This window comes from Lolium rigidum, chromosome 2 (genome assembly GCF_022539505.1).
Source record: "Lolium rigidum isolate FL_2022 chromosome 2, APGP_CSIRO_Lrig_0.1, whole genome shotgun sequence".
Classification (NCBI taxonomy): Eukaryota; Viridiplantae; Streptophyta; class Magnoliopsida; order Poales; family Poaceae; genus Lolium; species Lolium rigidum.
Window position 1 is genome coordinate 89,463,836 of NC_061509.1, and position 17,287 is coordinate 89,481,122.

Consider the following 17,287-nt stretch of genomic DNA (forward strand, 5'->3'; position numbering starts at 1 on the left):
GTTTTGGGGTGTAAAAGGGTTAAGTGCAATTTTGGTCCCTGTAGTCTTGTAAAAGTCTAATTTTGGTCCCTTAATTTTGTTTTGTTTTAAATATGCCCTCAAACTCTAAATTAAGTCCAACTTTGGTCTCTTGACAACACTTTAATGATGGTTAACTGGTTTTTGACTCTGTTTTTTTGCCATCATGGATAAAATTAGCCGGTTTTAATCTACGTGGGATCATTTTTTCCTCAGTCAACAAGTAGAAGAAATCCTCTTGCCCTAACACACATGTGTGCCGCCTTCGTCTTTCTCGCTTGATGCAGCCGTCCTCGCCACCTTAGTTGCCTCCGCCTTTCCTCTTGCTACAAGAGCCCCCGCATGTCCACCGATTCTGCCTTTCTCGTTCGGTTTATCCACCCTCATAGTGTCAGGCGGTGGTGTTGGGGAAGAGTTAGGGTACTACGCCAAACAGATAATGATAATCCTCATGATCTCGCAGGCGAACGTTCGTAATGCTAATTGCATAACTGATCTACGTGAATAGATATTTTCACCAAAAAGACTTCCAAAAACACTCACCAAAAACTCTGAAAGCCACTTTGCACCGAACATGCCCTACAGTGGCGTGTCACGCCGACTCGGGATGCGTAACGAAATCGAATCGATTCCGTTGTTAGCTAGCTCTAGCTCAGTCCTAGTACTACGCAAAAGCCACCAGGAAATTCGCTCGATCGGCTCCTATTTACCAGCCACGCGAGAAGCAAGCAGGGGAAGAAACAAATCCAGCCGCCATACCTCGCCGCGGCCCTCCGCGCAGCCAACGTCCTCGCCGCCCTCGCCGCGGCCCATCCGCGCGGTGGGAGCACGCGGCGGCGCACCATTAGTGGTGCGCCGGAGCCCCCGCACCGCCCGCTTCCGCAGTCAAGCGGCCGCCAATAGGGCTTTGCCGCGTTGCAGATTGGACTGGTCCGCGGCATGGCAGCCTCCTCCACTCTCGCTCCACCGGGGTTCCCCGCGGAGCTGCACGCCGGCAACCGGGAGCGGCTCGTCGCCGCGCTCCGCGCCCAGCTCTCCGCCTCCGCCCGCCCTCTCCGCGGCCTCGCGCTCCTCCAGGTCATACACGCGCTCCACCTCAACCTCTCTCTATCGTGTTTGGATTTTTGGTTCCCACCCCCTTAATCTGTTGATCCTTCCCTTTTGCAGGGCGGCGAGGAGCAGAATCGGTACTGTACCGATCACGCCGAGCTTTTCAGGTGGAGCCCCCTTTTGCGTGCCTTCTGTTTTTACCCCTTCCATTTCTACTGTTTTCATGGCTGATGATTGCCTGATTCAAGTGTCGATTGGTGATTTCTCAGGCAGGAGAGCTACTTCGCCTATCTCTTCGGAGTGCGAGAGCCAGGGTTCTATGGCGCAGTCGTAAGTTTTCTTCTCTCTCTCTGCGTGGCAGCGAGCGAGACTAGTTTCACCCTTTTATAATCCTTGAATTGCTTAGTTTCATCTTCAGCTCCACAATAACTAGTTCAATTTCAGTTTACCTTTGCCCTCTATCATCTCATCATATCACAATCCTTGCTATGTTATTTACGCTCGCACCTCTATCGAGTGATTCTGATTGTGCAATACCAAGTAATTTGCCAATTTCTCGAGTACTTATTTGGCAGTGTGAGAATGGATCATTGGTATAATACCACCGCAAGCCATCCTGTACATGCTTATGATGATGAATTCATGCTTATTTTGATTCTATGTGCCTAACCTATCCCCGTACTGTTCACAAAGGACATCGCCTCTGGACAGTCGATTTTATTCGCTCCAAGGTTGCCTGCTGACTACGCTGTCTGGATGGGTGAAATTAAGTCATTATCTCACTTCAAGGTATTTGATAGTCTAAAATACTATATTCTCCTGTGCTCCTACACTCTGTTTTGACACAGTTTGTTCATTAAACCTGAACAGGATCGGTACAAGGTCGATGTAGTGTACTATGTTGATGAGATCACACAGGTTTTGCAAGATCAATTCAGTGAGCATGGGAAGCCCCTCCTCTTTCTCTTGTATGGAAAGAGTAGTGACAGCGGAAATTACTCCAAGCCTGCTACTTTTGAGGTACGTGAACAAGAGCAATTTTGAGTCTAATGTGGAACAAGTGCATAGCTAGGTTAGGCACATAGACTGAAATAAGAATTGAATTCCACTGTTTTTTTTTGTCAAACTTCAAATAAGCATGAATCCTCGTTCTTAGTTCTCACAAATTAGCCATGCTAGCATGAAACAATTCAGCTGCTTAGTTTTTGAATAGCTTGACTGGAAAGCACAATCTGTCATGTTAACATTGCATTATCATTTTTTTCTTTGTTTTGACCTCGGTTATGTTCTGAAGCAAAATCCATATCGTGCTTTGTAGTATACAGACCTATAACTATAAAAAGAGTTGATATCTTCCAAACCCTTTTTTTATGTTGTACATTTGGGTTTTAATTTACCATATCATTTTTGTCTACATTAGGGGATAGAGAAGTTTGACACGGATTTAAGTACGCTTCACCCGATCGTAACTGAATGTCGTGTTATCAAATCTGACATGGAGATTGCTCTCATTCAGTATGCTACTGATGTTAGCTCAGAAGCACATATTGAGGTACAAAAAGTTCTCTATGTTGATTTTTCTTCACCTTCATTGGTATTATTTGCAAAAATTTCATTGATATTGTAGTTTTTGTATTCACAACTTGCACGATATAGCTATATAATATTTTGTGATGCTTGTGTGTTTTGTTATTATTCATTTTCCAACTAATATTGTAGGCTTGTAGTACCTGCCAAAATGTGGTTTGTTTCCTTCCATCTTTCCCCTACCAATTTGTGGAGAACTAACATACAATTCATGAAAAATGTGAGAATGCATTAATCATCACCATGATGCATTATTAAATACACTAGATACACAAACATGCATCTGTTATGGTTTCAGCATTATGGGCACTCATTGCATTTGTAGCCTATTCATGATTATGGATGGCTTTGAGTGTTATTAAAATGTGTGGATATTGATTTTTTTTTCTAGCTTGTTTTAGTTTTGGATGTCGTTCCTTGTTACTGCATAATTTTGTGGAATCAAGCCATGGCAATCTAATCAACTGTATAAACCAAGGGTGGGTTTAAGAGTTGCTATGGGTTGACCTTTAATTATATTATGAGATTCCAAACATAAGAGTCGAGCTGTCCTGTTGCAGCAGATTCCAGCCTACCTCATAAGCTAAGTATGATAATGTCATGAATCGCTATTTTAGACACCCGATTCGTCGAGTTATTCCCTATGGGATATCTGTTAGATGATACGATTTCTAACTACCAATACTTACTCTTTTCAAGAGGCAAATTAAATGTTTCTGATTCTTGACTTGCACTTTACAAGGTTATGAGACAGGTAAAACCAGGCATGAAGGAATTTCAGTTAGAGAGCATCTTTCTTCATCATGCTTATATGTATGGGGCATGTCGACATTGCTCGTACACCTGTATATGTGCTACTGGAGAGAACAGGTGAGTTTGCATATTCTGCCTGATGTGAAGCAAATAAGAAGTTATCCCATGAACCATTTAATGCCTCTACATTGTTTTAAACTTTTAATAACTTTTTGGTGTAATGAATATTTTGGATCTTTTTCACTTGTGTACCTAAATTGTGAATGCGATAATAACAAAAAACGATGTAGTGCCCACCATAGTTTTATGGACTTTTTCTAGTTAAATCTCAAATAATATCTCCGAGTGTCCAGCACCATTAACTTCAGGTAGTTGCAGATTTTGTTTAGTATATATAGAGATTTCTTGGTGTTAGAATAAACTACTCTCTCTACTAATTTCAGTAGGTCTCTTTTTTCGAGTCCACTTGTTTAAGTAGACTACACAGTACTATTTGTTGAGTCATGTGAATAAGCAAACAGTTATATAAAGTTTTGTAGAAACGCTCTCTTAGTTAAAAGTAATAGGCCCATGTGACGTCACTGGCTCACTGCATATTTTATAGGCGTACCACTCTGCTCTCAGTCATCTTGAAAGTTGATAGAATTGGCTATCAAGATTCAAGACTCAAAACAGCGCATGTGCAAAGACATCGTATTTGAGTTTGTTGGGCTATCTTGTATTCTATAACTCTTCTGCTCATTTTGCAGTTCTGTTCTTCACTATGGACACGCGGCAGCTCCAAATGAACGGGTATTGTTCTTTTTTGATGCTTTATGGTCTGTAGCTGACTTCTTTCTGTTATGATTTTATTTTCTCAAGCCAAATTTAGATTAAGTTGTCCATGGAGATTGACTCTCTTAATGGCTGATTTTAATATCTAACTACTTGAAAAAGGCTATGCTTTGTTTATCTACTTTGTTCGTTAATTTTTGTTGTAGTAATTTTTTTGTTTACTACACAACTTTTTAGGTATCATGAGGTCTTGAAATATTATAAGTTTGAGCAACGTTCTTTTTTCTCTGCTTGATGTATGTGTTCATAGTTCATACATATTGATCAGAGGTTCATGGGTTGGTTTGGTATTTTATTGAATTAATCAAATAACCTTTGACTTTTGTGAACTAAATGGTGTTTTATGTGGCTACCTTTCATTATCATGTTAGCAGAAATAATGACTCATTAGCAGTGAACCATGTGCATGTCAACATTGAATGGTAGTGGTCCTGGTGAGAATTAGACAATTTTAAATGGAACTTGTGTAGTTGGAGGTTGAAGGATCGGAATGTATCCAGCTCACATATTATGCTTTCACCAACAAAGTAAAGGGAAAACACTAATATCAAATTTATGAACTGGAAATTAACAAAATATTAAGAAACAAAATCCAAAAAAGGAATCTAAGCTATTCAGAGTCTTGACGTTATATTGGGTCTTCGTTTTTCAGGGAAGGTTTAATATTTGTATGCATTCACTTTTTCTCCTTCGATACATACTTATCTTGTATATTTTCAGACACTGAATGATGGAGACATGGCTCTAATGGACATGGGAGCTGAATACAGTTTCTATGGCTCTGACATCACATGTTCATACCCGGTAAGTAGTTCGACATATTCATACATCTATTTCGATACTCTTTTTCAATATCTACAATAGATGTACCGTTTTTGTTATTTCTGTTAGAATTGCGATAGGACAGGGCTATGCTTATTGTGTGTGCCATGAACTGTTTTACATGCATCGTTGCTACCAGCTGTCATTGTTTTTTTTTTCTGCTTATGTTTTAATCGAATTCTCCTTATGAGATCACTGTTATAAGAAAGGCCTAGTAAAATAATATTGACATGTCACTTTGTCTTGAACCAAATGCACGGAATTAAGGTCCTTTCATAGTCCCAGTGTCCAAAGAAGCCACTCCTAGAATATGTCCAAAAGTATATCCTGGATCTTGCATCTTGCTCTTTGAGTAAATATATGTACACAAGCTGTAAGCTGGCAAGACATTACGTAAAATGTAGCTTTCTATAGATATAGCAGACAGTTTAGTTGCTGTTCCCTTTCTCTTGTAGTGAATTTCGTAACATACTTTCGTTCCTGCTGCTCATTTTTCCTCTGCCGTGCTTATCAATTTTTGCGTTCTGTATCATCAGTCATCCGATAATTGGTAGTAAGCTGTCTGAATCCCCCCCCCCCTGTCTATTACTGTTTAGGCTCATCTGGGTGGCCTCAGATATCCTTTCATTTTCACTTCAGTCCAATGCTATGTTAGAATCATTGTTGATTTAGTAATTGTTTAGCTGACCTTGGATCAGAACTTATAGAGATGTCACTCCATTCCTTTGTATGTTGTGTGTCATGTACTTACAGAATCTGGACTGGAACTTTCTTTCCAACAAACCTCGATTTAAACTGCAGAGCTCTTTCGTTTATCACATCTTAATATGGCGTTTATCTAGTAATGACGTAATGTCACCTGAATGAGTTCCTCTTTTTTTTTTAGATAAATGGAAAATTCAACAGCAACCAGACAATAATATACAATGTAAGTACCTTGTGATAAAATTCGAATTTGGTTTTTTCTTCTCTTATGTGTGTTGAAACCTGGAAATGTTTTATTGATGCAAGATTGGCTGTATCTTATAGGCTGTCCTTAAGGCTCATGATGCTGTCATTTCACACATGAAGCCTGGAGTCAAATGGGTCGATATGCACAAGTAAGAATGCTCTGTTCTCACTTATAGAACCATGCAACTTGTAAACATCCTCGATAGAGTTATCCTAGAGAGTGCAGTTTTCAGTGCATATTCTCATAAACGTGCTTGATCTCAAGATTGTTTACTGTTGGTCTCTGACAGTTGGATCCCTGTAATCTACTTGGGAGAATGTTTTCAGCACATTTTGCTTAACGTATTATGCTGATCCAGCCAAATCACATTTTCTTTCTCCCTCTGTTTGCCCATCATTATCTTCAATGGTTGAAGTATCATTTGAACTTTGCAGGCTGGCCGAAAAGACAATACTTGAATCTCTAGAGAAAGAAAATATTATCCACGGGTGTGTGTTCAAGAGCTACTTATTTGTGTTTATTGAACTTCAACATGATTGTATGTAAAGCTATGATGACGCTGATTTTTTGTTCCTCGTAACCATTTATTTCAGTGATATTGGTGATATGATGGTACAGAGGTTGGGTGCTGTTTTCATGCCTCATGGTCTTGGGCACTTGCTTGGAATTGACACCCATGATCCCGGAGGCTACCCTGAGGTTAAATATGGACTTTACCGATATTCAAACATTAATTGATAATCATGTTATAATTACCTCCTTTTGACTGAGACTATTGTTTCCTTTTCAACCTCAGGGCTTAGAGAGGCCAAAGGAGCCAGGATTGAGCTCCTTGCGGACCGCAAGAGAACTTAAAGAAGGCATGGTAAGTGATTAGCTTCCTGACTAATTTATGCAGATTTAGTAGCACATAATGTTCTGTCAATTTTGTGCGCATTTGTTTGAGAAGTGGTAAATTGCTTGTCGAGTTTGTTCATATCTATGGAACTTCTCAACTTCATAAGCGAACTACTTTATTGTTGGCAATTAGGCATATAGGCCCTGAGATCCTTTCTGCTTTTTGTACTAATAATCTTAATGGTCCTTGGATGTACATAATCGGCTAATCCATTCTGTTTTGATGATCATAAACTTACAAGGAATCTCTTGAAAGTGCTCTAACATATATCTCAACTGCTTCAATATGTATCTCCTCCTATTTTAGTATATTTCCTTCCCTAGAAGTGGAGGGAAATGTAGGAAAACATAGTTTGTGTCACTGAACAAGAAATGGTCCTGAACCCTCCTTTTAGTAGTACTTCCAGCCCAAATTAATTGGCGCAGCTCAGGAGTACACTTGTACTAGACATAATATATGGCTGCGCCAGTTAATTTGGGCAGGAGGGAGTACCATAGTCTCTGCACCCATGTTGACAAGGGTGTGTGATAGTTATTTCTAAATATCTAAGCTCCCATGTTCATTGCAGGTTATTACAGTTGAGCCAGGCTGTTATTTCATTGATGCTTTGCTGAGACCTGCTAGGGATAACCCAATTTCCTCAAAGTTCTTCAACTGGCAAGAGATTGAGAAGTACAAAAACTTTGGTGGTGTTCGTATTGAAAGTGATCTGGTATTGTCTTAGTTGCTCTTTTCCACTACATAACAAAACACCATAAGAAACGAATTACGCAAACACACTCTTTATTGGTGCATCACTACTTCAGTTGCTAACTAGCATGTAGGAAATAATGCCAAACACATTACTTCTGTTAACATTCACTTTTGGAAAACCTTGGTTACGAGAAACAAAAAAATGATGCAATGTACGTTGATAGACCTAAATGGTACAAGTTGTATGCGCTACCATGGAAAACAGTCTTGATACAAATATATTTTCCCATGTGGGAGTTTAACTTCAGCTAGGGAAAGTCTGAATCCTGAATAATCTTGTGTCATGTATTAATTTTGGGGTAGAAATGGGACTTCTGTAGAGTACTCCCCAATGCTCCAAGAACCATGTGTTGGATGAAGGCAGTGATTCTTTATTTACATGGTTATCATTAACTACCCCCTCATGTTCTTTAATAGTTGTCGTTCTGGACATTGACAGTCTCCAAATAACTTTTACCTTTATTTTCTATTGAATGTGTTGCTAAAACCACACAAGAAAACAGTGAAAGACGTTTTGAGACACAATTACATGTGAACTTGAGAAATCGATTCAAAATATTTGTAAAGATGGTTTGAAAGTTTGACTTTGCATATGACCAAAAGGAAAAGCTTTTAGGGAGCCAGAGGGTGTATTATTCAGAACCGAACTGTTTTGCCGGTCTGAACTTTTCACACCAGTTACCAAGAGAACTGTTATATGTAGTTTTCCCTGGTAACCGTCCAAGAAATTTTAGCACATGGATGCCACTAAAAAGAAAAAAAAGGTGATTGGTAGATTGATAATTGGCCTACCCCAACTTGTTTGGGACTGAAAGGCTTGGTTGTTGGTAGATTGATAATTGAAGAGTAAAGTACTATTTGGTTATCACGAGTGCATAGAGTTCCGCTTGATGTCTCAGATGATTCAAACTAGGTTTTCCAACGAGGCAAAAATGTGATTGGGTTTCCCTAAGTAGCAATAGTGAGTCTTACATCCCAGTGTATTCACACTTTAACAGGCACTAATAGATCTCTGTTCACAACCATACCCAACTCCAATAATTAGTGTGACCACCGTTGGGTTAACATAAAGCCACAGTAACGCGTATTACCCGATCCTAATATATTTTTCTGTATATGCATCATAGTGGCCAGTCGTCTAGTACTATATGTCCATATCCTGAAAATTTGGGAACTCTTGAAATTATAAGTTGGACTGAAAATATTCTTTTCTTGACAGTTGATCATGCTCTTTCATTTCTCGTAGTTGAGTTTGGGAGGTCCCGACAACTTTGCATCAATTTTATCTCTCCTTTTCTAGTTCTAGCGAATCTCGAGGAGCTCAATACGCGGAACAGATTGAGTAGACCCTGATACCGGTTCTACCAATCTTGTTTCCCACTTGACATCTATTGTATCATTCATAGTGAGACGTGGATTTTGACAAGCTTATTATATATTGTACTGTATTAAATCTGACACCTCCTGTGAAGTTTGAATTGACGTTGGTAAAGAACTATAGATTGCTCAATGCTGTTTTCCGAGTAAATCAACCAGCCCCTGTCCTAATGCAGATGTGTTAGCTCTTTCTCAAGTAAAAATTAAGTGCAGCAGCCAAATTAAACATTCATTTTTCCTGTAGCATCCACATTGCATTTACCTTCACCAAAAGTTCTTTATTTCCATGCTAACAATATAAGTATCATTGCAGTATGTGACGGCACAAGGATGCAAAAACATGACAAACGTTCCACGAGAGACCTGGGAAGTCGAAGCGGTAATGGCTGGTGCGCCATGGCCTTCACGTGCTTCCCGTCCCACTGTGATAACAACAGAGAATGGCCTGCCCAAAGCCTGAGCGCTTACACTTCGCATGCTACTGAGCGAAACATAAGAACAATAGTTATGTGAAATATTGGGTACTTAAATAAACAGTGAGCCTCTCACAGTCTCACATGTTGGTTGTTGGGCTCGCATTTGATGATCGATTGACATTTTATATGTTCACTTGTACATCTGGTGCATTTTTCCGCTCCATTTTCATCCCTAGGTAAGCGGAACATAACAACAATAATTATATGAAATATTGTGTACTTCAATAAACTGTGAGCCTCTCACATGTTGGTTTCTATTTGGCTAGCGTTTGATGACCGATTGGCATTTTATATGTTCCACTTGTATCTGGTGAGGTCAGTCACATGTTGACTGAAAGGTTCAATGTCCTCGCAGTTAGTTCAACCGTCTCTGTTCAGAACGAGTAACTCTATTGTCATGAGATTAAGTGAGGCAGCATTTGTTGTGTGTCATCACAAAACTAATGTGGTTTGATGTCGTCTGAGGCTTGCTTCAGCCTACAAGCTAGTACCTTTTTTTGCTGGAAACAATAAGTAGGTTATCAGTTGTTTTGTGCACCTGAAGTACTATATTATTTATGTGTTACAGTACTTCCAAAATATGTCTGTACATGTTTAGGTAGAGTACATCAAGTGTCATACCAATTTATGGAACCGCACCTGAAGAATTAGGCCCATAAATGACCTTCACCTACCAAAGACCTGTTGAGGTTGGCATTTTGCTGCCTATTTCCTGGTGGAGCCTTGCCTGCCGGCCCCAGACGGATGGGATGGAGGCGGCTGCAACTTTCCAATCTACTCCGTACATGCTCAACTGAATTCTACAGGAGAAACAAATAATTGACCGGAAGTTCTCCAGTTGGTCAACATTTTAGGCACTGCCAACTGAGATTGCCCATGTTTTCTTCATAGCAAAGACATTTCCCCAATTGTCTGCACCTGCAGTTTTTTTGCACGCAACAAACTGAAATTAGGGGTAGCACTTCAAACTGCAAGCGGCTAGACGGAACAGTAGCTTGTATTGTTGTGCAACCAATTCCGTGGATCTTTTGCCGTACCAGGGCATCTCCAGCGGCAGCGTCCGGTTGCGTCCGCCGTGACCGGAAATGTGTCTGGGGTCTGTTCCAGCGGGGCGACGCAAAGTGACTGGACCGTCCGTGGAGACGCAAACCTGGCCCAAATATGCGCTAGGTTTGCGTCTCGGCGGACGCTCGGCGGACGCGCAAAGTGTCCGCTTGCTTTCCCACCGGGCCCGCCTGGCAGCGAGTCCGCATCGAGGGCATCGATTCGAGCGGTCGGCGCTTCCGCGTACGCGCCGCAGCCTTCGTCATCAATGGCGCGGCTGCTCGTTCTGCGCGCGCGCCGGCGGGCGGCGGGCCGGGCTTCTGCGGCGCCTTCAATGACATAGTATCCCGCGCGCGCCCGCCCATAAAAGTCCACCGGCCGCGTCGCTCCTTCGCCCACACCTCCACAACCACCACCACCGCCGCAGCGCCATGGGGAAGAATGACTTCGAGGTCTCCCCGTCTCGGTGGGGAGGCTCATGCACGGCCAATGGATGCCGTGCGACGACGCCTGGTCCGGCGTGCGGCCGCTAGCGGGCGGCGGCTCGGCTGCCGCCGGGTGCCTATCCCTCCGGTCACTGCGCGCGAGCCCGATCGGACCGCGGAGATCCGGCAGGAGGCGGTATCTGCCGGCTGACCTCCACGACGATCCGGCGTACGCCATCGACTCGGAGCTTTGGCGTACGTACCTGTCCACGGAGACGGACATGAGACGAAGGGCAGGCTTCATGGGCGACAGGGATTACCCCTTCGGCCCTGCATCGCCGGCTCGTCGTCAGCAGGCGCGGACGCGACGTCAGCAGACGCAACACAACAACGCCGATGACGACGACGAAGCCTACGCCGTGTACGATGACGACGACTACGTCGAGGCGCTCGCGTACCATAGCGAGGAGGTGAAGGACGACAGCGACGACCGTCTTCCACGAATGGCAGCAGGCCTTGGCGGAGGGCCGGAACTTCGACTTCCCTGACAACATGACGGACGACGAGATGGCGAAGGTCGCCGTCCTCGTCTCCGAGCACGACGCGCCTGTGCAGCCGTCGCTGCCCCGCTACGCCACCGCCGCCACACCCGCAGGCCTGGGCGCCTCAACCACCGCCACAGCCGCAGTACTGGGCGCCTCCACCGCCGCCACAGCCGCAGTACTGGGCCCCTCCACCGCCGCCACAACCTCGAGCACCGGCGGCGGCGCGCCCGGCGTACGCTCCCCCGGATGCCAACTGGCCTTGGGTCGTACCGGAGCTCATCGTGCTCGACAGTGACAAGGAGCAGCACAACGGCAAGGAGCAGCACATCGGCGAGGAGCAGTAGGCGTTTTAGGTTTATTTTTTAAGTATGTAAAACTATGTTTCATGTTTAAAAAAAAAAGGATTCGTCCTAAAAAATGCGTCGTGCCGCTGGAGCCACCCCCGACGCAAACGGACGCACGATCGATTTCGACCAAAAGGGTCGACGCAAACGGATGCACGCGAACGCTAAAATGCGTCGCGCCACTGGAGATGCCCTCCGGAACATGTGGCCTTCCGTGAAGTCGGCCAGGCGGGGCTGCTGGTTGCTTGTGCTCGTACTCTTATTAGAGTCTTCTAAGAATGCATTAATTGTACAGAGATTAGTTCAATCGTGTTTCAACTTCGAAGTGCAGCCTTAGCATTTGGAGGCATATATGTATCGTAGAGGCAGGCTTCACACACATAGATATTGAGTTGAAATTTCCCATGTAATTTTTTTGGTAAATAATATGATCATTTGCTGAGTGATTTTTTTTTAGAAAGAATGCTACAGTTTAAGTTTCAGAACTCAGGCTCATTTTTCAAGTGTTCAGTTAATTTTTTTTTGAAAGTGGGGGCAAAAGATTTGCCACCATTTATTATTAATTAAGGAGAAAGTGTCTTGACAAGACAAAGTTTCGGACCAAAAAAACGCAAAAGGATTACTCTCCCGTTATTACAAAACTCAAGCACTTTGCTCCCGCGACTACCCAAAGTTTAGCCTCAGGCTTTAATGATGTCAAGTAGGATGGTAGGGGGGCGGACTTGTGGTTGAAAACTCTAGCATTTCGCTCCTTCCAAATAGTCCAAGTAACGAGCATGGTAAGGGATGCCATAGCCTTCCGGTTTGCCATTGCGTCCTTTAACATCTTCGCCCACCAATCCAAAAGGGTGAGATCGTCCATCCATTCATGGGTGCAAATGGAGGGGATGCCAATCCAACACTTCACTAAACCCCAAAGACATTTGGAGTAGCGATAATGGGAGAAGAGGTGAGCCACCGTTTCTTGAGTTTGCTTGCATAGTGGGCACAAACCGCAATTTGTCCTACCCCTCCTCTCGAGACAGTCCGCCGTCCAAATCCTATTTTGGAGAGCCAACCAAGCAAAGAACTTAATTTTGGGAGGGACCCAAGCCTTCCAAACAATCTTGTTCATGTTGGTAGTCATGGCGCCAAAGAATTGCGCATTGTAGGCCGTGGTAGAGGAGTATTCTCCGTTCGAAGTGGTGTTCCAAATTATGCTATTGTCAATATGCTGAACGAGTTGGATTCGTTGGAGAAGCGTCCAAAGGTGGATGTACTCATGTATGTGTTGGACGGTGAGATTTGTGTCCATCCTAATTTTTGCCACCCAAGCGTTGGCAAGTAAAGCTTGATTGATCTTCCATTTCTTCCTTGTGGATGCCTCATAAATGAGCGGGGCAATGTTCTTGGGCTTCAATCCATTGAGCCAAGGGGAGTCCCAAAAGTTTGTGATCTTCCCATTCCTAATGGTAATGGTAGTGGAGGTAGTGGAGGCGTAGAAGAGGTCCCAAAAGCTTGGTTGGATGTCTCCACTCGAATCAAGGCCACCTTAACCGGAGAGCTCTCGCAAATTTCTCAATGTGAAGAATGCCTAAACCACCGAGTTTCTTTGGCCTACAAACCGAATTGTATCCCAGTGTGGTAAGTTTGAGTCTCGTACTTTACGAGACTCCTCTCCCTGAATCATGAACTGCCACATATGAGCTTTTGAGAATATGTGTGACAAGGTTATGAAAATCCGCTTTGAATATGCCAGTGCCACTGTGAGGGGGCACCCTGATAAATAATCTTGAGCTAATTTTTGCTGTGCACAAAATGATGATATGCTGCCTTTGTGGTGGAACCCTACTCCCCGGACCCAAACCGTTGGAGATGGCTGCAGCTTTCCATTTTGCACGCTCAACTGAATTCAACAGCAAATAGTTGACCTAAAACTCTCCAGCTGGTCAATATTTTAGGCAGTACCCGCGTACGTTGGCCTATATTTTCTTCAGAGCAAAGACATTTCCCCGATTGTCTGCAATTTTTGCATGCAACGAGGTGAGGCCAACAGTAGCTTGTACTGCTGTGCACGCAATCTCGTGGCTATTTCTGTATCTCACAAACATGTGGCCTTCCCTGAAAATCAACAGTACTTAGTAGGGTCTCCTCTGCCCTGGCTGCCGCCATGTTTGGTGAAGGCAGCTCATTTTTCAACGATTTTTGTTCTCTTTCAAAAGACGAATCCGAGGCCTGCTAAGAATGCAATAATGCTACAGAAACGTCATAGAAAATACCTAAATGCAAGTGTATCAGCATCGCGACGTAATAATTTGGACTCGACTGCACCTTTTCTTCCTCCAGCTGTCCCTTTGGCCCCCTAGCGAGCAAGTTTCCAAGGTCTTCGCCTCCATGGTTGAAACTTCCTTGTAGCTTAGCGTGCCTTCTCTAACGAACCTCTCATTTTCTCATAAGTGAACAAATACCATGCTCTACCAACTCTACCAAAAATGGGGCCTCCAATTAGAATGTTCCTTTAGACCACTTGTGTAGATTTTTAGTCCTTTTTGAAACGTGTTTTTTCACATGAAAAATACAGGAACTTTGCAGAGGGTGGTTTGGAACCATATGATTAACGAAAATTTTCTGTACTGTAGAGGGAGACTTGAGATGATGATACTTAATTTTGAGGAGGGCAAGTGTTAACTGATAATTTCTGATGACAAGTCCATTTCACTCCATGAATTGCGCAGATTGAAGCCTGTATTGGTGAGATGTGTCGTGGATCTTATTCATTGCTGGGATAGTTGAGCAGAAACGTCAAGTATGATTTGTATATATATAACACATTCATGAAGGGAAGAAAATTGAATTGGTTCCACATCAGTAGGCTCAGCAAGAAATTGGTACTCAAATAACTCAATGGAACCTAGTGTGACATATATTGTCTAAACTTCGATTTGTTTACCTTCCTACTGTAGTGATGGTGACATGATATTGATGTTTTAACTTGTGGTAGGTAATGCTGAATTGTACCAGTGACAAGCCTAACATCCAGGCTTTATATTGAGCTGGCTAGTGACTTACATTTCTTGACGATCCTTGAAAAAATAATGGGCCTCCAGGCCACGTGTTCTACATGAGAAAAGGAATAGAAGAAGCAATGACACGTCAGTGGAAAATTAGGAGAGATATGTTTTCATTTTCAGATTGCCATCTAAGACAGGGTGGCAACCAAGCAGCAGTTCTTTCATCTTAATTCATTGAGGCCTAAGTGGCCACCTCAGAATATGGGCACAAATAATTTCTCTTGCTTGCTTCCTTAAGAGATGTTGTACGAAAGAGCAATTTTTTTCATCACTAACAAAGAGAGCTCCTTAAAAAAAGTTAAATAAATAAAGAGAAGAAAAAGACATAAGGTTTCCCGTTCCTCCTTTTCCCTTTCTAAAAGAAAGTGCGACAGTAACAGCGAAAGAGATTGGCTCACCTAAAAGAAGATTAATGTTTATGAATTAAGAGCATCTCCAGTCGCGTCCCCCAAACCGTCCCCCAAAGCGCGCCGGATTGAGCGTTTGGGGGACGTGTTTTGTTCGTGCCGCGTTTGGGGGACGTCGCTCCCCAGCCGCGTCCCCCAAACGCCGCCCCCAATCAGAAATTCAAATAGATGCATTCAAAAGAGATCGTTCCCGCCGGTTCGTCGCGATCGAGTAGCGGCGATCGATCAAAGTACTGGGCGCGCGATCATATTACGGACCGGTGGTGCATGCAAATTAGAAGAAGGGGTTGGTCGACGGCGTCGTGTCCCGAGTCGACGCAGGCCCGTCGAGCACGACGACCTCGTCGCGATCTGCCTGTTCCTGTGCATGGTGCGTGCGCTCCGTCGCCGACGCGGAGGCCGACGCGGGTGTAGCGATAGAAGACGCGTCGGCCTGCTCTTGCTGCGCTGCCGCTGCCGCCGATGCCGATGCCGCTGCCGGGGCCGCCGCGTCCGCCGCCGCCATTTTGGCTTCGATGTCGTCGAGGATCCGGCCTTTGAAGAAGTTGTGCGCCGCTCGCGTCCGGGGAGACATTCCCTCTGTCGACGTTCTCGGCGGGGACATGTCGTCCCTGCGTTTCTTGAGCTCCGAGCTTCTCCTCTTGCCTCTTGAGCAGCTCGGCCCACCTTTGGTCGGCCTTCTTGTCGCGGGAGATAAAGGTCGAGGAGACGTCGGCGAGGCATTTCGTGATCGACGCCTGCGTCTTCTCGGACGACGCAGCGTCGGCCAAGGCGGCCTTGGCAGCCTTGTTGCCGATGGGACGCCCTGCCGACGTTGCCGGCGACGCGTCCGGATCAATGGCGTCCTTCCCCTTGGACAACGACGAGCGCGTCAACTTCCATTTCTCATTCACTTTGAGCTTGCCATAGCAATGCGTCGGCGCGAACGGCTCTGTGACCATCCGAGTACTTGGCGTACAATTCCATAGCCCGATCAAACTAACCAAAGCGAGAGTCATTTCATCGAACACAATGTGGGCGCTACGGATTATGGAAGAAACGGTCGTACCGGTTGGCCGACGTCGGCGCGGCTGTCGCCTACGGTCTCTAAGTCGTGATGGTACCCATGGAAGGAGTTCACCGACGCCCGGATGATGGCCCATCGCGTCGACATTGCCTTCCGGCTCCTCTTCATTGGCACTTTCCGGTAGTCGGCTGTTGATCGGCTTGCGCTCATCGAACTCGGCCTTGATCCTCGCCCAATACTTCCCGCCTTTTTGGTTGGCGCCGATGATGGAGTCATGGCTCACCGTCGCCCACGACTCGCAGAGACAAAGATCTTCCGAACCGTCCACTTCGGGCCTCGTGTGCCCGACGCCTTCTTCTTCTTCTTCTTCGTCCTCACGCCGTCCGCGTCTACCTCCACGAGATCATCGTCACCGGCACCCTCGTCGTCCTCTTCCTCGCCGCCCTCTTCGTCGCCGCCCTCTTCGTCCTCAACGTCGTCCTCCTCGTCGTCCTCCACCCCGTCCTCTTCCTCGTCGTCCTCCTCCTCAACCCCGTCGTCCTCCTCGGCGACCGGCGCCGTCGTATTCGAGCGGACCCTGCCGGCCGGTGAAAGGGCCGCCGTCCGGACCGGGTCTCGGCTCGCGTTGCTCGTACGCCGGGGAGTAGAGGTTGTTGGGGTTGAAGCCGCCGTGCGGCGGCGCATCCCGGTAGTGCGGCGACAAGTTAGGCGTCACGCACCGGGAGTGGCGGAGGGCCGTCGTTGTAGAAGGCGGCTTGCGACGGAGAGAAGACTCCCGGAACGTACACCGGCACGTTCGTACTATATGGGCTCGCGTTGGTGGCGGCGATACACCCGGCGATTATGCGGCGGGTGCCGGCGCGCCGCGCGAGCCTTCTTCTCCGGCTCCGCCGCCCTCCGGTCCTTTCCGGCTCCACCGTCGATAGCTTCCGGCGCAGGCAATCTT

The 17,287-nt window shown here is 45.2% G+C and overlaps 1 protein-coding gene across 1 annotated transcript; it reads left to right on the plus strand.

The window, feature by feature from the left end:
* Positions 1 to 942: 942 nt before the first annotated feature.
* Positions 943 to 9,777, plus strand: LOC124692066 (xaa-Pro dipeptidase). Its single transcript, XM_047225362.1, has 16 exons — positions 943 to 1,095; positions 1,186 to 1,235; positions 1,338 to 1,398; positions 1,762 to 1,857; positions 1,939 to 2,088; positions 2,489 to 2,620; positions 3,398 to 3,525; positions 4,158 to 4,200; positions 4,963 to 5,046; positions 5,951 to 5,992; positions 6,094 to 6,164; positions 6,451 to 6,504; positions 6,610 to 6,715; positions 6,813 to 6,881; positions 7,483 to 7,626; positions 9,358 to 9,777. The coding sequence occupies exons 1-16, from the start codon at positions 958 to 960 to the stop codon at positions 9,502 to 9,504; spliced, it is 1,515 nt and encodes a 504-aa protein (XP_047081318.1). The 5' UTR covers positions 943 to 957; the 3' UTR covers positions 9,505 to 9,777.
* The last annotated feature ends 7,510 nt before the right edge of the window (positions 9,778 to 17,287 follow it).

What these genes read in the sequence shown, in the direction of transcription:
- LOC124692066 (XM_047225362.1), top strand. Translation starts at nt 958, where the DNA reads ATGGCAGCCTCCTCCACTCTCGCTCCACCGGGGTTCCCCGCGGAGCTG. An exon ending in GCTCAGAAGCACATATTGAG is followed by an intron (nt 2,621 to 3,397) that starts GTACAAAAAGTT and finishes GCACTTTACAAG; the next exon opens with GTTATGAGACAGGTAAAACC. An exon ending in TGTGCTACTGGAGAGAACAG is followed by an intron (nt 3,526 to 4,157) that starts GTGAGTTTGCAT and finishes CTCATTTTGCAG; the next exon opens with TTCTGTTCTTCACTATGGAC.